General features: G+C 40.8%; 1 protein-coding gene across 1 annotated transcript in view; it reads right to left on the bottom strand.

The window, feature by feature from the left end:
• LOC117806437 (transcription factor IIIB 90 kDa subunit-like) overlaps nucleotides 1-22631 on the bottom strand; it is a 180820-nt gene that overhangs the window by 124182 nt on the left and 34007 nt on the right. The window contains exons 6-11 of the mRNA XM_034675382.1: nucleotides 22478-22627; nucleotides 18467-18560; nucleotides 17078-17204; nucleotides 14548-14587; nucleotides 13836-13943; nucleotides 6129-6440 (exon numbers count right to left, since the gene is read on the bottom strand). Of these exons, the coding sequence (XP_034531273.1) occupies nucleotides 6129-6440; nucleotides 13836-13943; nucleotides 14548-14587; nucleotides 17078-17204; nucleotides 18467-18560; nucleotides 22478-22627 (831 nt within the window). The remainder of the gene's footprint in view (nucleotides 1-6128; nucleotides 6441-13835; nucleotides 13944-14547; nucleotides 14588-17077; nucleotides 17205-18466; nucleotides 18561-22477; nucleotides 22628-22631) is intronic.

Here is a 22631-nt window from a genome sequence, read left to right as displayed (position 1 = left end):
ACACATTATGTATTGATTGCCATCAGGACATAAAGATCATTTTAACCAGTATGACAAAAAGTGGATCTAAATCTGATTACCAACCCCAGCTTTAATATCTCGTTTTTTGAACCAGACTGTAAACATGTTTACTTCTGCTGTAAAGATCGTCTCTTTGAATTGGTGTGTATGTGGTTTCCGGTACCTCCGGAGCCAGCCTCAAGCGGATCCTCGATGAGCGTAAGTTTTTAACCCTTCCGCATCGGCTTCAATTCTCGTGGCCGGAGGTTGCTTGCTTGGGTAATACCCCGATACAGGTAGAGTCATTAATAGCAGACTGCACCGGTCTAATGAGGTTAAATCATCACAGTGAGATGAACTTCTACCTCTGGGAGAAAACCAGAACCAAATACTTTTAAACAATATTACAGCGGAGTCCTCATACTCAAACTAAAACAGAGCTAACACACACTGTAGAAGCAGAATAAAGCAGACACTGAGACCCCCCCCACACACACTCTCTCTCTCTCTCTCTCTCTCTCTCTCTCTCTCTCTCTGGGGAATGAGCAGCTAACCTTTAATCATACAGCTACCCGGTGAGATCAGACTCAAGTCCCACTGGCCAACGATTAAACCCTTTAAACACTGCCATCTTTTATTTTTTAATGTCCATTTAGTCATTCATGGCCCGGGCTGAAAAGGATGACTCAAAGTCACGTCACTCTAACAAAAACACGTCCTTTGAGTAAAATGGGACACATTTAAGCATCAACATAAAAGTGTGTGATTCAGAGAGCTGTGATTCATTCAGGTTAATAATAGTGGCTCTTTTCACTCTTGACCTCGTCGCTGTTGTGTATTACCATATTGGAATGAGGTCAGAAGCACTTTTGGGGGACGTTTTCATCAGGTTAATGGGTGCTCTGACCTGAGATATGGGTGTTTTAGGGAGGCAGGTTTTTAAAGAGAGAACCTCATAGAGCAGGAAAATGTTTATGTCTTTATAAAATGAAGTGACTCAGCTCTGAATGAAGGGCCGGATCATTTACCTATTAGCCAGACAGCATTTCCAACTTAAAAGGATTACCTTCATCCTAAATGGATACAGGGACAGAGCTGGGATTCATTACCCAAAAGCAGTTTTACTTTCAAAGTGAATTATATTGGATTATTATAAAATCCATTTTACGAACCTTCCTGCAACCACTGACTGACCAGGAACAATGTTAGATTTCAAATATTTTATTATTTCTCTTAACTTCTGGTTGTTTTGTAAAGTAATCTGATGCTCTCTGTTAAAGGACATTTGATATAAAAGGAGTGAAACTCTTTAAATTTGAGGGATAAAGATTTATTTTCTCCTCTGGTTTAAAATGCTGTAGGTTTTATTGTTCTGTTGTCAGTGTCCTGATTTATTGTTTTGCACGGTAATAACTCATTAAGCTAATTTGCATTCTAGTGTGGATTAGCGAGGTTGACAACATTTAACTCGTCACTGAAAAGCGCACATCCCTGGTTTGAACTTGGATGTAGAGAGGGGCAATATTGGAAATGACGTTATAACTATAAAATATTTCATGTCGGGGCGCTGGTGGCCTAGTGGTCTAAGCACCCCACATACAGAGGCTACAGTCCTCGTTGCAGGGGTCACTGGTTCGATTCCCGGCTGGTTGACCATTTCCTGCATGTCTTCCCCCACTCTCTACTCCCCATATATCCTGTCTCTCTTCAGCTGTTGTATCAAATAAAGGCAAAAAGGCCAAAAATACAACTTAAAAAAAAAAAAAATATATATATATATATATATATATATATATATATATATATATATATATATATATATATATATATATATATATATATATATATATATTTCATGTCAGTCAATATCGATAATTCTCACGATAAATATCAAATCAGTATTTCATTTGAGTTTAAAGTCAGATTTTTGGTCCTGAGTGAAAGTTGAACAAACCAGACAGTTTGTTAGTTTGTATTAGGGCTGTCAAAGAATATTCTAAATTCGAATATATATTCAAACATTTAAAAAAAAATGGAGATTTGATTGTGAAAATTAATATTCCACTGTGAAAAAAAATCGTACATGCACAGCGTGAAGCAGACGGCAGAGAGAAATCCAAATGAGATATCGATGTATGAACAAGAGTCTCCAATACCTGCTCAACAAATCCCTCTCATGTGGTGGAAAACTTTGGGCTATGGGAAATACCCTCACGTCGCCCAGATGGCAAAGAAATATCTTTCCGTCCCCGGATCCTCACTGCGCTCTGAACGCGTCTTTACCTCTGCTGAGAATATAGTGAATAAAAAGAGGCTCTGTGTTAGGGGGGGAGGAGAGCTCTTTTTGACATAATGCGCAAATATAGATATTCGAATGTTTTTTAGAGGGAATATTCAAACGTCATTTTGGAGCATTTTGACAGCCCTAGTTTGTATCTGTATTTATTTTTCTGATAAACTTCTTGAATCCATCATTTCTGACGGTGCTAAGTAAGAAAGGTGTGTAAGTTTTCTTCAGCGTCGCTGTCGCTCGTTTCAGCTGTGTTTACATTCTGCTCCAAACGTCTTTAAGCCCCGCCTACCTCTCACCCTGCAACATGATTGGCTGTTCAATGCTGTCTTCTTCTATCTAATGTTGGGTGGCAACTAGCGTCTAAGGCTCATTAGCGCCCCTACCTTTCCAGCTGTTTGGGGTTGTATTTACATGTTTAAATATATCAAACTTTTAGATACTAAGAAAAATTATATCACGATAATTAGCAAATTATAGCCCAGCCCTACTTGGATGTGGTAATATTTATGTAGTAGGTGATTGTTATGACATTTGTTACTCATATTCATGCCTTCTTTATGTTGTACTGGTATAATTGTGTTAATCCCCAAGCCTTTTTTAGCATTTAAATCAGATGAACATTTCAATTTGTTAGATACTTTGTGTCACATGCAAAACTATAAGGTTTAGCCTGTTAGCACACCTGCTGAACAACAGCATGCTGGGCTCATACAAATGTAAATGTTAGCATGCTAAGTAGTGAAAAGCATTGCTGCATTGCTGAGCAGACACTTGGTTTGGTTAAAACATAGCACAGACAGTTTACTACAGCATGTTACTTTAAAGTAATTTATCCTCCTCTTTAGCACAAAAACAACACTTAGAAGAACTAAACAGCCTCCACTTGCCCTTAAGTGCTCTTTTGGGAACAAATGCCAAAATCTGAGACATAAAAACCCATAAAAGCTTTTAACTTCCAGGCCTAATCGCTGGGGGGAAATGGGTTCCAGGTCAATGTTTATGAACACAAAGAGGCTTCAGCAAGGATTCAAACCTGTGACCTTAGTTACAGGACGTCCTCCAAACATTAAACCACTTCACCACCCCTTCCCTTACATCATCCATCCATCAAAACATACTTCACCTCCCACCCCTGGCCTCTCCTGACTCCCCGCCCTCCTACTCAGAGCCATAAAAACCCAGGATTCCTCATCAGGACAGATGTAGCTGCATGGCACCATTACCTCACATCCATCAACACCTCTGCACACTCAGATAAGGGGGGGCGGGGGCGAAGCTCATCCTACCTGTGTAATTAAGTCATTATAGTCAACGCTTCATGGATCACTGCAGTTGTTTTATTTCTGCAACTGTTAATAAGTTACACTAACACAGGGTGTGATCACTGCTAAGGTTTGCTTTTTTATATTTTTTGTAACTGGCTTAAAGAGGAATCTGTTCTTATGTAAGGATCAATGTTAGCTGAATACATGACAGAAGCCTGTTAACAACAGTCACACTGGCTGAAAAGAATAAGGTTTAGCATGCTGGTTATTTTAAACCATGATCATCAATCCATATCAAAACCTTGTTTCAACAGGAAGTGACAGAGGCGCATCGTTCATATTCATATAGGTAAGGTCCACACTAAAGGCCAAATTCCACCAGATCCGTGTCCGTTCCATCTGCGATCCGTCACGGCATCGGATCTGAGAGGTTTCTATTCTAGTCTGTCTGTTAACTTCCTCTGGATCCACTCCGTTGCGTTCCGGCTGCGTCTCTGATCCGGCAGGTCGGAACGCAATTGATCAGATATGCAAGACTTCTATTTGTGCCGGATGCCGGAGCACGACGCATCAATCTCAACAGAGCAGATGGAGCGGGACAGGAAGTCAGGTTTCACCAAAACAAAATGAAAACATCCGGTTAATTTTCAGAATAAAACACTCTGTGTTATCACCAGATCGTATTTCACTTAACTACAACAACAAGCCGTCATGATCAGAGGACCATACAGACAACATGGATGAGGAGAGGAGGAGGAGAATCCTTGATTCGGTGATTGCCGTGGGAAAACCTCGGTCACATGACTCCAGCTGTCCGGCGGTCCTGCTCCGTGCTGCGTTCCGAAAACGCAACCCGTCGGTGCTGACGGAAGAGAGAGCTCTCCCACCTCGCCCCCCTTTCCTCCTGCTGGGTGACCTGGGGGTCGCCCTGGGTGCCCCGGCGGTACCTGTTTGCTTCCGGTCTGGGTCCTTGGCTTGTCCCCTGGCCTGGGTCTCCCGCGGCGCGTTGGGTCCTTCGGCCTGACTGCTCTCGCGGCCCGGGTGCCGGGATGAACCGCTCGGCTGATCTGACCCAAGTGGTATCATCTGCACCAGTGGTGGTCTTGTTACACAAATAGAACACAGCACGGCGGCAACCCTCTGCGACCCAAGCTTCAGTAATGATTGTGGACACTAAGGGTTGCTTAATCATTAGGATCACCACACAGAGTTTTTTTGGTGCCATGGTGAGATGGTCCCTCTCCATTTAAGTGTCTTAGGTCTCTCTCTCCTTCTCTCTCCCTGTCCCTTTGTATATCCTTATGTAATCTTTCTTTTACTTTCTCTTATTTGTTTTTTTTTGGCCCACCTAGGTGTGCACGCCCTCTTTTACAGAACATGATATTAACTGTCAATAAAAGATAGGCCAGAGTTCTAAGAGGGATGGTGATGGTTGCATGCACACAGTCACAAGCACAGAAGAAAAAGGTTTTCTTTCTTTTCTTTTGCTGCAAGAATAAATTGCATTAATATTTGACAGTTTGTGACGAACATGACACAAACCAGAAATATATATGCAGAGAAGAGAAAAAAAAAAAAAAGGAAGAGAGAGCACAGAGCCGGGCCGCAGCGGATCGGAGACGGACCGGACACAGATTTGGTGGAAGTCCTGTGTTAATCTTCATACCCACTAACTCATCACATACTTTGGTGAGGTAGGGATTCACTTAGAAAAACATTATAAAAGATTATTTTTCTTTCTTAAACGATGATTTGGTTCACTAGGTTGGAAATGAAATCATTGGCATCACACAGAAACTGACTGACCTCTTAAGAGAAACAATAACAAGCAGTGTTTCAGCTCAAATCCAAAACGTGAAACACCTCAAATGTTAAAAAAATGTTAGCTTCTGTGTCTCCTTCACATCTCCCACACCTCCCCTCCCCGTCTGTGGCGCACTAAAAAGGGCAAAATATAATAAGGGATGACAAATTTCACACAGTGCTCAGCCAATTTCACTTTGGAGCTGAGCTAATTACCACAATTAAACCTGAGAGAGCATTCTTTAACTTGATTATGGGTTATTATGGTGATACAGCAGGTACCAGACAGAGTCAAGGATAAACAGCATCACCGCAGCATTTATAATCAGATCAGCCTCAAGGGTACTTATGCTCACTGTGATGTTAGCTAAATAAAACAATGTAACACCTGAGCTGTTGCCTTAAAAGCATCAGACTCTCTAAACTGCCTGACTACAAAAACTGTGTGTGCAGACAATATTTATCAAACACAACATTTCATCCTCCCCCTCTGTATGAATCACGCTGGTGGCACATTAACATGCAGAAGAGAAGTTTCACAAAGCTGAAACAGATGCTTTCTCAGAAAACGGATCCAAATATGGCGCAGGGAGAAGAGCTTGAGAGCTGTCTTTTTCTAACAAATGAGATTATTATGGCGTAAAAGTCACAAAAGAGCGACTAAATTCAGAAACACTCGGATCTAGATTATCTGCTTCCCTGTAATGTGGTACGAATGAGTTTTTCCAGTATGATAAAACCAGGAAATCAAGTCTTGCAGCACTCACCGTTCTCCTTCTCGTTACTGATGCAGTTGGTGATGGACTCGTTGAGGCCGAGCGTGGCTGCTGTCGGCATCCTGCCAAGAATGGACGCCAGCGACGGGCCCACTCGCTTTGGGACATCCTCCAGCTCCTGGCTCCCCTCTAGGTCCTCAGGTCGTATTTGCTCTAGTTTTATCAGAGCCTCGAGTGTGATTTCATCCAGCTCTTTACCAAAGTGCTTTGCAACAGCCTGAATCTCATCCTCCTCTTCTGGTTCCTCAACATCTTCTATTTTAGAAGATGGGGAGAGGACGTCTTCATTGTCATTTTCACAATCTAGAAGAAGAAAAGGGAGAGTTTAGTTTGGGATTCATCTGTGTTTTTATCAGTCCCTTCAAGACAATTTTTCTTCTGCTTGTAAACTGTTTCAAAAGACACCAACAACCAGAGTCAGCTTCGGATCAGGAAGCCCATTTGTCTACAACATCATCAGGAAACAGCTTACAAAAACAAGAGCACGAAACTAGTTAAGCAGTACATCTAGAGAGCTGAAAACATGTAATAAAATAATAATGAATAATAATAATAATTTTATTTGTAGAGCACTTTTCAAAAACAAAGTTTCAAAGTGCTTCACATGGGCAGCAAAATCAAACAGGCAGTTCAAAAAATCACACAAGACAACAGAAAGAAATAAAACATATCTTAAAAGACAGAAAATTCCCCTCAAAGAAATCTAAAGGAATCAAATTATTTTAAATCTATTTCTGAAGATGGTTAAATTAAAATAAAATAAAACAAAATTAAATTAAATTCTGATAAAATCCAGAAGGCTCTACGATAAAAGTATGTTTTCAGAAGACATTGAAATGCATACACCTGGTTCAGGACGTCCCAAAAGACCCTAAATTAGCATTTTGACTCCCTCATACTGCATATGAAAGCATGAAACTACATGTGCAGTTTGAGGAATGGTAGCCTCACCATTTTCAATACTCTTCTATCTAGCATTGTTGCAATTATGTGCATTACATCACCAAAACGGACTCAAGTGCAATATTTCCCCAATCCAGTTCATCCTTCTCTTCTTACATGTGCAAAATGTCTTTCTATCCATCTTCCCAGTTCTGTTCTGTACATTGTTTATACCTAGGCTATAAGTCTGTGCAAATTTTCACCGTGTCATTGGTTTTGGAAATATTTGTAAATTTACTTGTTTAGTTGTGTACAGTCGTGGCCAAAAGTTTTGAGAATGACACAACTATTAATTTTCACAAAGTCTGCTGTTTCAGTTTTTATAATGGCAATTTGCATATACTCCAGAATGTTATGAGGAGTGATCAGCTCAACTGCAATTAATTGCAAAGTCCCTCTTTGCCTTGAAAATGAACTTTATCACCAAAAACACATTTCCACTGCATTTCAGCCCTGCCACAAAAGGACCAGCTAACATCATTTCAATGACACACAGGTGTCACACACATTAACACAGGTGTGGGTGTTGATGAGGACAAGGCTGGCGATCAATCTGTCATGATTGAGTGACTGGACACTTTAAAAGGAAGATGGTGCATGACACCATTGTTCCTCATCTGTTAGCCATGGTTACCTGCAAGGAAACACGTGCAGCCATCATTGCATTGCACAAAAAGGGCCTAACAGGGAAGTTTATAGCAGCGAGTAAGATTGCACCTCAGTCAATCGTCTATCCAATTATCAAGAACTTCAAGGAGAGAGGTTCAATTGTTGCCTAACAGGCTCCAGGGCGCCCAAGAAAGTCCAGCAAGCGCCAGGACCGTCTCCTGAAGGTGTTACAGCTGCGGGATCGGGCCACCACCAGTGCAGAGCTTGCTTAGGAATGGCAGCAGGCAGGTGTGAGTGCATCTGCACGCACAGTGAGGTGAAGACTTTTGGAGGAAGGCCTGGTGTCAAGAAGGGCAGCAAAGAAGCCACTTCTCTCCAGTAAAAACATCAGGGACAGACTGATATTCTGCAGAAGGTACAGGGACTGGACTGCTGAGGACTGGGGTAAAGTCATTTTCTCTGATGAATCCCCTTTCCGATTGTTTGGGGCATCTGGAGGAAGGCTTGTTCGGAGAAGACGAGGTGAGCGCTACCATCAGTCCTGTCTCTTGCCAACAGTGAAGCATCCTGAGACCATTCATGTGTGGGGTTGCTTTTCGGTCAAGGGAGTGGGCTCTCTCACAATCTTGCCTAAAAACACAGCCATGAATAAAGAATGGTACCAGAACGTCCTCCGAGAGCAACTTCTCCCAACCATCCAAGGGCAGTTTGGTGATGAAGAATGCCTTTTCCAGCATGATGGAGCACCTTGCCATAAAGCAAAAGTCATAACAAAATGGCTCGGGGAACAAAACATTAAGATTTTGGGCCCTTGGTCAGGAAACTCCCCAGATCTTAATCCCATTGAGAACTTGTGGTCAATCCTCAAGAGGCGGGTGGACAATCAAAAACCCACAAAGCATTGATTATGCAAGAATGGACTGCCATCAGTCAGGATTTGGTCCAGAAGTTGATTGACAGCATGCCAGGGAGAATTGCAGAGGTCTTGAAAAAGAAGGGTCAACACTGCAAATATTGACTTATTGCATGAATTCTGTGTAATTCTCAATAAAAGCTTTTGATACTTATGAAATGCTTCTAATTGTATTTCATTATACCATAGAAACATCTGACAAAAACACCTAAAAACCCTGAAGCAGCAGACTTTGTGAAAATGTAATATTTGTGTCATTCTCAAAACTTTTGGCCATGACTGTATATACATTGTGTATATATGTTGTAAGATATGCTTATTTTTACTTCTTTAATTTTAATTGCTAATAATGTTTTAATAATTGTTATTTTATAGGCTCTTGTTTGCTTTATACTCTTTTGCACTGTCTACTTTGCTGCTGTGACAGTTAAATTTCCCCGTTGTGGAACGAGTAAAGGACTATCTTGTCTTATCTTATCTTAATCAGGGCATACAAAATGTGTGTTAAACATCTCCAGAAAAACACAAGAGACCACTCCAACTTTTTACTCAAATCAGCATCTCTACACGCATGGGAACGATTCTATTTCAGTGCTAAAACTGCTAAAGTAATAAAAACTGCATTTCCTCAAGTGTCCAATGGAGTGTAATGGATTAGAACGTTGCATATAATTCAACCTACCAGCAATGCATGTCGATGTAAATGTGCCTGAGTTCGCACAGTAGCTAGGTCTAATCTGAAATCCTAGTTAGCACTACTAGCATCAGAGAAAAACCTGCTCTGCTCATAAATAATAATAATAATAATAATTCATAGAATTGATATAGCGCTTTCTAAGTACTCAAAGTCGCTCATGGTGGATCAAGATGAGTCCTGCCTGCAAAATTGGACTACAGGAAGTGACAGAGGCGCATCATCCTTATTCATATAAATGGTACAAATGCAGGACAAAGAGAAGGAGTGTCAAGTCAACAAGCCTGGGTTATAGTCCCAACTATAGACCAATACGTAACAAACAAATTCAAAGCCAAAACCAACAAATCTGAGGTGTAATCCAGGATAAATTCCAAAGTCAACAGCAACAGGTCCCAGGTCAAACCCTCAAGTCCAACTTTTTCCAAGTTAAGCCAAAGAAAACAACAAGAAGTCCAAAGACTAAGAAATGCCAGAATGAGTTCAAAAAGTCCAAAGTGAAGTCAGTATTTAAAAGCAACAAATTCCAGGACATGTGTGAAGTCAAGACGAACCATTTATGAAAAGTTGGATCTTATTCTGTCTTGATGTTGGGTCACTATAATAATATAGAGAACGGTCTAGACCTGCTCTGTTTGTAAAGAGTGTTCAGATAACAATTGTTGTGATTTGGCTCTATACAAATAAAGATTGATTGATTCAAGTTCTAGATATTCATGTAATGTTGGGACATGTTTTTCTTTTTTAATCATCCGTTTCATCTGTCCTTTAAATGTCACAACATTATGAAAAACTTCACCAGATCCAGTAACTTGAGAGGTCACTCAACAGGAGGACGTTAGCAGACATTTTGTTGGATGAAACAATTGACCTGATGTGAGCTAAAATGCTAATTTTTAATCATCATAACTCAGTCTCACCTTTACTCTCCTGTATCTTATTATACAGTTCATGACTCCTCCGTATTCTCACAGGATTAAATAAGCAGCCGAGAGCTGCAGTTTATGGTCAGATTGTATAATTAGCAGAGTATAATTATATATCAGCATTTCCTGATTCCCAGGTTACCAATTAAAAATTATTCATGGGGAAAAAAACACACTTTAGAGCATCCAGAGCAACCACTGAAGGAAGAAGATGTAAGATGTCGATACAAAATGCCACAAGTACAGTTTAATTCTGTTTCCAGAATCAGGAGCTGGAATAAAAATGGTGATAAATAATCACATTCAGACACAATAATTGGGCTCATAATTATGTCCTGGTATCTAATTAAAATGTGTCTCTTAATCAGCAATAATTAAAAAGTCCACGCACAAAATTCAGCCCACGAGTCGGAGAAGAAAGTCAGTTATCAGTTTAAGAAGAGACGAAATGCCGCCGGATCTGAAAGCGTTGCAGCAGCTGGAAGAGCAACATGCCTGAAATCAGTGACAGCCTGCGACCCCCACTGTGTGAGAACAGAGGGATGTGGAGTGTGTGTGTGTGTGTGTGTTTGTCTGTATATGTGTGTGTGTGTTTGAAAGAGAGAGAGAGAAACAGACAGAGACAGAGGGCCGGAGATAAAGAGCCAAAGGTAGAAGCAGATAAAGAGAAAGACTGACAGGGACTCAGCTCTGATGTGTGTGCGTTCTTTCTGGGTGGGCTTGTGTGTGTGTTGATGTTTGTGTGTGTGTGTTGGTGTTTGTATGTGAGCACTAACAGGTGCTCTGGCTTCTCAACCTTTCTAAATAAAAGCGTCATTAAACATTTAAACGGCAGTATTTCCCCTTGTGATGTTTTTATTTGAGCGCCCCCACTCCACCAAAGTTAACAGCTGTCTGGTTATTGTGCTGTATAAATGTTAATGCAGTGTGGCACATCATTGCAGCGTTCCAATCTCACACAGAATTATGTTATTAGGTCTGCAGCAACACACTGGCATCAAAGTTTGTTTGTAATGATGGTAACACAGCAGATAAAACAAAACTGTTTGATACGTAATACGCTGAGAGACACATCTTCTGTTCTTTGATCCTCTGCAGCAGTGAGAACAAAACATGAAACAAGACCTGAAGCCATGTTCTTATCTGAGTGAAAAGCTTGATGGTGGTCACTTTATACATTATACTGAGTCAGGCTGTAACTGAGGTTGTCTACCTAAATAGCCTTTAAATAAAATATATATTCAAACATAAACACAATTTAAAGGTGACATATCATGCAAAATGGACTTCCTAATGGTTCTCTACCTGAAATATGTTTCCCTGGCATGTCTACAAACCCCCTGAGAATGAAAAAAATCCATTCTGCCCCTGTTCTGATTTCTCCACCTTTCTGTAAATGTGTGTGAAACGAGCCGTTTCAGACTTCAGTGTTTTTGTTACGTAACAACAATATCCGGTCTGTCACGGAGTCAGAGCTCGGAGCTTGTTCAGCCCATAGACTGTATAAAATAATACTGAATCCCTCCTCCGTTTTTCATTACCTGCACACATGTGTGCTAACAAGGAGCTTAGGAGGGAGGCATGCTAGTTGTAGGCTGTCTTAATAAACACAAAGGTCGGTTTTACTCCCCACGTCTGCAGATTTGAAGATCTAGTGGATGATTTTTATTTACCATGGATAAGTGCTAGCGCTAGTTAACATAGCTACATAGCTACATGTCGTAGCTGTAGCTGTGTACCAAGACACACGTCTACATACTGACAAATAAAACAACAAGAAACACTAAATCTGTGACCAATCCTTCAGAAAAGGTCCTGCTGCCTTTCTGGCAGAGGTCGGTTTTACTCCCCACGTCTGCAGATTTGAAGATCTAGTGGATGATTTTTATTTATCATGGATAAGTGCTAGCGCTAGTTAGCATAGCCACATAGCTACATGTTCGTAGCTGTGTACCAAGACACACGTCGACATACTGATAAATAAAACAACAAGAAACACTAAATCTGTGACCAATCCTTCAGAAAGGTCCTGCTGCAGGCGCCTCTCCATCAGGATCAGATTCTGGATCAGATTCAGAGGGTTGAAGTAACGCAGATCTGTGAGCAGCCGTGTATATTCAGCCAACATGTAAACATTAGATCAACGTGCTGGAGAGCCGAGGCACATCCACTTCCTGAGGGGGCGTGGTCAGAGAGAAAACAGACTGTTCTGAGGAGGGCTGAAGAAGAGGGTTTTTCAGGCAGACCAAAATCTGATTTCAAAGTGTTTTTTTGAGCATAAACTTTAAAGACATGTTTTGGGGACCTCTTAGACCAATATATATTGATGAAAAAAGCGTGATATGTCACCTTTAAAGCATTCAGAAGGACCTTATTTGTAAAACAGAACATCAAACTGCTGCCAGTTTGTCATGCTCTTGTCGGCCTAGCCTTGTTTCTATGTTATCAAAACGACACAGGACTCATCATTGAATGTCTTTAGAGACATGGTGGCTGGAAATATTAGATCTCAATCTGAAGGTTGTCTGTTCGATCCCAGCTCCTGCAGTCACATGCTGAAGTGTCCTTGGTTACAGTGACCTCAATATCATCCAAAACAACCAAAACAAATGTGGGTAAATTAAAGAGGTTTCTTATGTTATATACAGCTAAAACAGCCTGGGGTCAAACTGACCCCAAGGAACACCGATGCGTAATTTTTCTTTTACATGAAATTGGAACATATCAACATTTTAATTTTACGTTTTCCCAGTTGTCCCCATTAAATTAGGAAAATTCATGAAATATGAAGCCAAAGAATGATGTTAGTCATTCATTTAGAGACGTTAAACATTGAATGGCGTCCAATTGACCCCAAGGATAACAGGAGGGTTAAAAAACAAACTCAGCTGTCTCCCCATAGAAATAGAGTGTTAAGATTTATGGAACAGTTTCCGGTTGAAGGCAAAACCCAGATTTCTATCCATCTTTTTACGGATGCTAATGCCAATTTTATATCTAGTTATTACACAGCTTTCTCACTGATTACCCAGCTCTGATTAATACTTGACTCTGATTGGTCAAAACCCCTTAACAACAGTAATCCATTCTCAATAGAAAAAGCAGTACAAATATTTCCCCTCTGCCTGTTGACACTGTGGCAAAAACATTAGCGGGCACAGAGGTGAGAGCAGCCTGAGGAGCTACTGGACCCCAAAACATCTGTGATAGGGAAGTGGAGCAACATCCTGTCCTGTCCACACAGGACACCATCACAAGCTGGGATATTTGCCTCATTTATGTGTAAAATAAACAGCAAAGCTCAGAGAAGGAGAGCTGAATGAGAAAAAGTCAACCTGAAGACTCCTGCAGAAGTCCTGCTCACCTCCTCTAAGGTTACTTTCAATGGAAGGCCACAAAGTGAGACGAAACCTCCCCACTTCAAGTCAGTGTCCTGCTCACCCTGTCAACATTCTAATTTGCATGACTACATTCTATCATATATAAGAATGTCCAACACTGCTCAGGACAGGAAGCGGATAAGTAAGTGTGCATGTTTGATATCAACATGCAAACTTACTTATGGGTTATGAGATCATCACTAAAACTTTTATTCAATAAGTTGACCAACACACCTTTCTGTTCTGTTTCTTCTTTTATGTAGGCGGCGTAAACTCCTCTCAGTTTGGGTCTACTGCTCTCCAGCTCTGCATCGATTTCATCCTGGTAGGTTTGAATTTCATCTGTTGGAGTCAAAATAGAGAATAGAGTTCACCCTGTGCAGCTAGCTGCAGTTATATACATCCTGCTGTTGAACAATTCTAATCAGATTATCAAGTTTTATGACAACTTGGCTTTAGTGACATCAGAGACAGGAAGTCATTTTCTTCCTGTAACAACTGCAGAAGAAACACGGCGGAAAAACAAATTAGACTTCTTTTGTGTCCTTTTTTTTCTTCTGAGCTTTTGCTTGCCCTTCAAATTACATCTGCAGTAATTACAATATCATATGTTAGCACTGTAACGTAACATTTGCTTAATTACAGGTTGTACTCAGGCTAAAATCTGTAAAGAAAATCAGAGAGCTGTTTCCTCTCTATGTGCTGCTTTTGTTTATATTCTTTAACCACATACAACACTGATCTGCGTTTAGTCAGGGGCAGCAAATAGAAGAAGCCTTGGAACAATAATGTACTGAAAGTTGGTTTTAGTCAGAGTTATGAATGCGAGTCAAACCACCCTGAAAAGTAAACAGATTTCATTTTGAGAAATTGAAAGTAGCAAGTAGCCTCAGAGTCAAGTTGTCTTTCATGTGCTGGCAAACACACAAGGACGTCACATTCATACCTTCAACATCATCCATCTTTTTCCTCAGTTCGATCTCCAGCTGCAGGGAGAAAGACAAGAGAGATAAATTGAATCAAAGAATGAAAGCTCTCTCCTGATCCAACATTTGAGCGCAGGGTGAAATGATTACAGAGAGAAGCATCCCTGAATAAAAGAACATCATAACACGAGGACTGTGGGTGGTTGACAGATGCTGCATTTTCTTCCAGGAGTACATTTTCTTCCTAAAAGTACAAAAACACTCCGTCTGAGTTTGATTTTCGTGCAGTTGGCATGAGACACAGATGGAGAACAGTACGCACTGAGTGACAAACACACCCACAGTGTGAACTGTGAAAGTTTTACTGACTAAACACTTTTAAAGTCTTCTGCATTTGTGTCTTCTGGAAACCTTGTAAAGTTTACTATATCACTCTGTTGTGAGCAGCGAGTGAAAAGCATTATGTGAGTGCTGAACTCTGACACTTGAGATGAGAAGTTAATTTGAGTTTTTCAAAGTTTGACGTTTCAACAACAACTCACGGTCTTTAATTACTTGATTCTGTTTCCTTTGTAATGTTATTTAATTAGCATCAATCATCGAGCAGTGCTGTCGAGACTGATGCACATACACGGTCCAGGTGACAATGCTGCCTCTCCTCCTCTGCTCTCTGTCTAAAACAGACATTAACGTAATGTGTGAATCTTAGAAGATGCCAAAGGAACTTCATAAAATGTCACTATTTGCCCACCTGTGAATGAGGAGAGTTTGTGATATAGAGGCTGTGACAGAGGGCGGAGCAAAGACACACGCGGGGCAGGAAGAAGCACAACTTTGGCATCCAACATATGAAATCCAGCACTCTCTTGATCGTTTGTGCCAAAGCTTGGACATGGTCAGTTCTAAAAAAGTTCTTTAGAGCAAGGGTTCCCTAACTTTTCAGCCTGCGACCCCCAAAATATGTGTCAAAGACTTGCGACTCCCCCTGTCCCTCAAAGTGATTTAATGTGTCTTCATTTAGCTGGTCTACAGAAAATGACCCTACCTATGTGAGCATGTGTCTGTGTTTCCTGTGCTGTTATGAATGAACCTGCTGCTACTGATGCTTTTGATAATGAACTGTTCACTAACCCTAAACTTTGGAGTCATCTGGAGAAAAGAAAGGCAGAAACTTCAATACATTTTCTATTTTCAAGGTTTTATTTCAAGTGTAGCTACTATTTGTCCATATTTTTTACTGTAATGGGTAAAATGTATTATTTTTAGTTAACTTAAAAAAAAAAAATTCAGGAAGACTTCTCACGACCACCCATTTGTGTCTCACGACCCCCCGGGGGGGTCCCAACCCACACTTTGGGAACCCCTGCTTTAGTGTAACCACTGTGAAAAAATCTGAAAATTACCTCCTGTTTTTCTCTTCTTCTGCTTTTTTTCTTTCCCAGTGCTCTCCCTCTTTACTCTATCTCTATGTCAATCACACACAGCTTCTCTCTCTCTCTCTCTCTCTCTCTCTCTCTCCCTCTCTCTCCCTCTCTCTCACTCTCTCTCTCTCTCTGTCTCTCTCCCTCTCTCTCTCTCTCTCTCTCTCTCTCTCTCTCTCTCTCTCTCTCTCTCTCTCTCTCTCCCTCTCTCTCCCTCTCTCTCCCTCTCTCTCCCTCTCCCTCTCCCTCTCTCTCTCTCCCTCTCTCTCTCCATCTCTTTAGCTAGTGGCAGATATGGGTTGAAAATGTTGCTGGAGATCTCATAAGCTTTGGCACTTTTTGATTCTATTAAATATAAAAACAAAGAAGACTATCATTTTAATAAGGGGTATCAAAGTATTGAAGATTTTGACATCCTTACTTAAATCCCAGCCCTGACATGGACATGTATCTGCATTCATCTTTTCAGAGTGTTTTATTGATTTTTTCACTTTTAAATAGCAAAATTCCTTCCTATTTGAAAGCTTGCTGTGCATCGTCTCAACTTTGTGGATAAAGTTCAACGTTTGATGTTAACTGTCTACCAGATTAAAAAGTTAGATACTTTTTAAGATTTTCCAATTATTCATATTTCTTTCCAACACTGATGAAGCTAAGTCAGCACACAGTCAGCTTTCCAGAAAACTCAAAACAGGTGACACTGCTAGCCTGGTCAAAGTTTTCTAACTCAGCCCTCATTATTGACTCATTACTTGACCTGTACAAAACTCAGTGTTTCAAAAAATGTATTATTCGCTGTTTCCAAGGCGGGTCAAGAGACATCATTTAGCAGTGCTGCTAAACAACCACAGCACCTTTCTGTTGTGTGTGGACTGACACAACATTGATCCATGACTTTTATACTATAGAGGTTAATAGCCTTCATTAATTAATGAAGAAAGCCTTAAGGCACATGTAATCATCAAAAAATACGGGATAAAACTTTAATAAAGCCTGAGGCGGAAAAGCTCATTTCACAAGCAGCGTAACTTATTAACATTGATGAGCATGTGGAGGATAAACTGTGGGTGTGAGACCGTGTTTTTCCTGAAACACGTCAACATTCATTTCTGTGTGTTTGAATCCAAACCTTTTGCACTTTGTTCTTCATCAGTCCCGCTGTAAAGCATGGAGGGTCACACTCTTGGTCCAGGTCTACCTTCATAAACTCCTCGATGGTCAGCTGACTGGTGGGCGTGTCCTCAAACTCATTCAGCCTACACAGGAGTATGAGAATTATCACTTAAGGACACAAGCAGTTTAAGTAAGGGATGATGTATAGTTATCTGGTTGTTATGCAAAATAGAACCCCGACAGGGTGAGATGAGTCCCTGATGTGAAGCTGAAGGGTCTAATCTCACCCCAAAGGTGTTTCCTACGTGGCTCCCAACCATAAAAATTAAACAAGTTGACACTAAGCATTGATCTAAAGATGATTGTATAGATTTAAAAATGATTTATTGATACAGGAAAAAAAAATAGTCGCTCAGTTAGTGGGTCTTCAATGACAAAAGTATTCTTATGGGTCAATTTAACATTAAACTAAACTTTTAATCCACGGTCAAATCTAAACATTAGCGTATTTTTATTTAATTCTTATCAGATGCAGAAAATAAAAGCAGCAACTGTATAAGGTCTCCTTCCCTGTAACAATGTCAAAGCTCATGCTTGAGGCAACATGTGTTTACTTGGTGTCTGTTTTCTTCAATCTGGTCAAAGTCTCTTTCATTCAGCCCTTTGTGTTTCTTTATCACTGCTCATTTCTGGGCTGTTTTTCTACCTCTTATCTTCTTTCCTCTGCTGGTGACTGGTCTGTAATTAACCATCGATCGAAAGTTTTGTGCTCTCCAAATAAAATTAAAAGAAATAATAAAATTTCCACCGATGCTATGAGAAAGTAATGTTTTTGCCACATTGTGTACAGGAAGAGGTGAAATTTTAACAGTACACTGGATGAGCCGCAACCCTTCCGTGTGGATTGATCTGCTCTTTAGAATTAATATCCATTTATCTCCAATATCTATTTGGGGACTTGGGCTACACGCAACCTCTGATAGAGGTCATCTTTGGAGTCTCATCTCTTGCTAGCCAGATATTTTTGTGTAAATTTGTACTTTTTCCTTTAATTGTATTAACTTTTGGTATTCTTCAATACCTCCTCAGTGTTGTTGTCTTGTCTTTCATCTTGTTTTGTATATTAAATATTGTATTGTCATGTCTCTCATAAAAAATAAAAAATAATAATAAAAACAAAGAATTAATATCCAACGACAAGGTGTTTTGACCAATCAAAATCAAGTATTAAATAGTCGAGTGATTGGTAGATTTCTTATATTTACATTTCTTGTCAAGAGATGAATTCTGTGTAAAGTCTCTATCTGTAACATTTTTATAGTCTGACACTTCATCCATCATCCAACATGAAGCTTCTCGACACGGTTCATTCAAGTCAAAAGCATCAAAGAGTTGTTGCACGAACCTTTTTCGTAGCGTGGTTTCACACACTTTCACAACACTGACGATTTCTTTGATGGTGCGGCGAAATTCGTGCATGCGAGCAGAAACCAGAAGAGCTGAAAAACACAATGTGATTGGATTAAAACAACAGATTCCAAAGCAAAACTGCTGCAGTGTCTCTTCATAACAAAAAAAAAAGAAGAGAGGATTTAATTCTCTGAGTCTCTAAGCCCTTTTCTCCCCGGACTGGTACAAGGCAAACAGCAAGAGGGAGCTGCTCTTTTTGAGCATCTCCTTCAAAAAGCGATCAAACTCACACTGAAACTTATAAAAGCAAGAAGAACACTAATCATTTATATCAAGTCATGCACCATGCTAATGTAACACTTTTTCTGATTGTGCACCTGCACATGTGATTATGAACACTGGCAACCTGTGAAATTTGTACATATTAGATCAGAAGTCCCCAAAGAGAGGAGAGAGAGGAGAGTTGAGCTTTATAATGAGCCCCATGTTGCAGAATTTAAGTATACAGATACACACAGAGGTAAAGAGAGCGTCCACATACAAAGTAAACGCTCAACACAAGCACACACTCGACCAAACACTGAAATGTTCTGCTTGGTTTAAAGGTGTCTCTGCGTGCACACCTCTGAGACTGGAGGACAAAGCCAGCAGGACAGCAGTCCGCCCCCGCACAAAGACGCAGTTTTAAACAGAGGAGTAACAACAACACTAATATTATGCAATGCAACGCAGCGAGAGCCTTGAAGGGAACACTTACATAACCGTCATTAGACTTGCCTCGCTCAAGAGCCTGTTAAAAGATAGATGTATGCTTCTGCTTCTACATGCACACTCCTAACAGCCTCCAGGACTGAAGTGGTGGCTTTTAGCTCGGCTGATGACTTCTCAAACATTTCTCCACACTCACCTTAAAAACACAGAACTTCAAGAGATGTTAGTTTTCTTCCTTTAACTCAGTTTACCTTCAACTTAACATGATGTAATCTCACCACCCTACAGAACTTTCTGCAGATGCATGTTCCTCCTTCATCATCAGTGCTATTTGCATCATATTTGGGAACAAACTTTTCCATCTGACTCCATCCTTCTCAATGATTTATGATGAGAAATTAATTATTCAGGCAATGCAGCAGAGGAACAGGGAAAGACGAAAATTGAAACCGTGAGAGTAAACATGCAGGGAGCAGAGGAGGCCAGTGATTCCATTTCAGGACGCCTCGGCTGGTAATGCATCAAAAGCGAGAGTATTCAGCTTGACACCGACAAGGAGAGAGGGGCTTTGAGCTCAGCTGTTTCACATAAACTCACACAGAGGACGATGGGCAGGGTGTGAAATCAGCACCAGACAAACTGTGGTATGGTTAGGCAGGTGCTGGCAGGTTTGCCTCACCCATAAGTGTATTTGGCGGATGACCAAACAAATAGTGGAACGCCCAAATACATCTGGTAACCTCTCTGGCTGCTGGTGAACACTGCAGGTGAATGTCTGGACTGGATGGTTGTGTGAGTCAAACTTTCCTGTTCACCATGTTACAAACCGTACCTGGCCTGCAGAGACGTGCACGAACAGTATTGATCTGTGTGAAGAGAAATTCTCAGCTCACTTGCTATCTACAGGAAAGGTCAGAGGTCAGGTTCAGCTGTTGAGTACAAACCACCAGAGCAACTGGGAATCCACAAACCACTGCTCTATTTTTATGTTGCATCAGTTTAAACACAGGTACATACGTTTTTAGACTGAAGAGGGTGATAAATGAAGCACCTGAAAACTTCCAGGCTGTTCAGGAGTTTTTAAAAGGGGGATGAGGCTTCTGTTGTCCTTTAAGTACAAAACAGGTGGGTGCCATGATTGGGTATAAAAGGAGCTTCCCTGAATTGCTCAGTCATTCACAAGCAAATATGGGGGAGGTTCACCTCTTTGTGAACAAGTGCGTGAGAAAATAGTCGAACAGTTTAAGGACAATGTTCCTCAACGTGCAACTGCAAGGAATTTAGGGATTTCATCATCTACGGTCCATAATATCATCAAAAGGTTCAGAGAATCTGGAGAAATCACTGCATGTAAGCGGCAAGGCCGAAAACCAACATTGAATGCCCGTGACCTTCGACCCCTCAGGCGGCACTGCATCAAAAACCGACATCAATGTGTTCTCTATCCGACATCAACACTTCAGAAAACCACTGTCAGTAAATACAGTTTGACGCTACATCCGAAAGTGCAACTTAAAACTCTACTATGCAAAGCAAAAGCCATTTATCACAACACCCAGAAACGCCGCCGGCTTCTCTGGGCCCAAGGTCATCTAAGATGGACTGATGCAAAGTGGAAAAGTGTTCTGTGGTCTGATGAGTCCACATTTCAAATTGTTTTTGGAAACTGTGGACGTCGTGTCCTCCGGGCCAAAGAGGAAAAGAACCATCCGGATTGTTATGGACGCAAAGTTCAAAAGCCAGCATCTGTGATGGTATGGGGCTGTGTTAGTGCCAATGGCATGGGTAACTTACACATCTGACAAGGCACCATTAATGCTGAAAGGTACATACAGGTTTTGGAGAACACATGCTGCCATCCAAGCAACGTCTTTTTCATGGACGCCCCTGCTTATTTCAGCAAGACAATGCCAAACCACATTCTGCACGTGTTACAACAGCGTGGCTTCGTAGTAAAAGAGTGCGTGTACTAGACTGGCCTGCCTGCAGTCCAGACCTGTCTCCCATTGAAAATGTGTGGCGCATTATGAAGCGTAAAATACGACAACGGAGACCCCGACTGTTGAACAGCTGAAGCTGAACATCAAGCAAGAATGGGAAAGAATTCCACCTACAAAGCTAAAAGAAAGAGGTGCTGTTGTGATAAGTTACGTCAGGCTGAAAGTGTCATTCAGACTTTTTGAATCATTTACCTTTTGCCCCCATCGTTCATTCTCAGAACTTTGCAGTTAAGGACTCCTATACTGCAAGGCATTGGAAGCCAAGTGTCAGTCTCTGGTGTTGAATTTTGTGAATACATGTTTTATAACTCATCCGTTTTGATAACATTAAGGCTGTAAGTGATGCATAAATATGCGCAGTAAGGGACGTGGTGTACACGGACAGGTGTGCACACTGTAGCTGTTAGCAGGGAGGCTGAAAACCTGAATCAGCTTCACCTCGTCTCCTTGTGGTTAGACTTATCAGAAGTTAAATTGAGACAGCTTTTCAAATACAACGACACTTCAGGCGTCATAACACTTCAGAAACCGATGGGTAATGTCACTGTTTTATATAATCTATGGTAGAAACCCTGTCACAATGTCATAATATCTCATACACTACCAGTCTAAAGTTTGGACACACCTTCTCATTCAATGGTTTATATTTATTTTAATTATTTTCAACATTGTAGATTAATACTGAAGACATCAAAACTATGAAATAATCTGGTTTTGCCATAATCTGGATTACAACAGTAGTCAAATAGGGCTATCCATTGTGTACTAACCCTACCTCTGAACAACACAACTGATGGTCTCAAACACATTAAGAAGGCAAGTCATTCTACAAATGAACTCTTGACAAGGCTCATGTTCATTAGAAACCATTCCAGGAGACCACTTCATGAAGCAGACTGAGAGAATACCAAGAGTGTGCAAAGCTGTCATGAAGGAAAAAGGGGGCTACTTTACAGAATCTAAAATATAAAACAGATTCTGCTTTGTTTAACACTTTTTGGTTCATTCCATAATTCCATATATGTTCTTTCATAGTTTTGATGTCTTCAGTATTAATCTACAGTGTTTACAATCATTACAATAAATACAAACCCTTGAATGAGAAGGTGTGTTCAAACTTTTGACTGGTAGTGTAGATGGACATGATGAGGATTAAATAGAAGTCTTGTCCTTGAAAACATTAGATCATGTTTAAGAGTTTGATGTCGCACAACAATAATTTCTTCTCTTGCACAACCGCACCTCCAACAGCCTCGCTCAGTAGATCCCTAAATGCAGCAACAGTTAGTGGTTACCTGCTCCACACAGTCCCGACGGCCTTCGTCCCGTGTGCATCCAGTCCCTCTTCATCCTCTGCACCAGCCTCATTGCCGTCATGGAGACGTCGTGGTTCTTCTCCCCAAACTCCAGCAGCTGGGCGAAACGGGGGATGTAAAGGCACGGGTCTGA

Source organism: Notolabrus celidotus, chromosome 22 (genome assembly GCF_009762535.1).
Source record: "Notolabrus celidotus isolate fNotCel1 chromosome 22, fNotCel1.pri, whole genome shotgun sequence".
NCBI classification, from domain to species: domain Eukaryota; kingdom Metazoa; phylum Chordata; class Actinopteri; order Labriformes; family Labridae; genus Notolabrus; species Notolabrus celidotus.
This window is presented reverse-complemented; position numbering and strand designations above follow the sequence as displayed.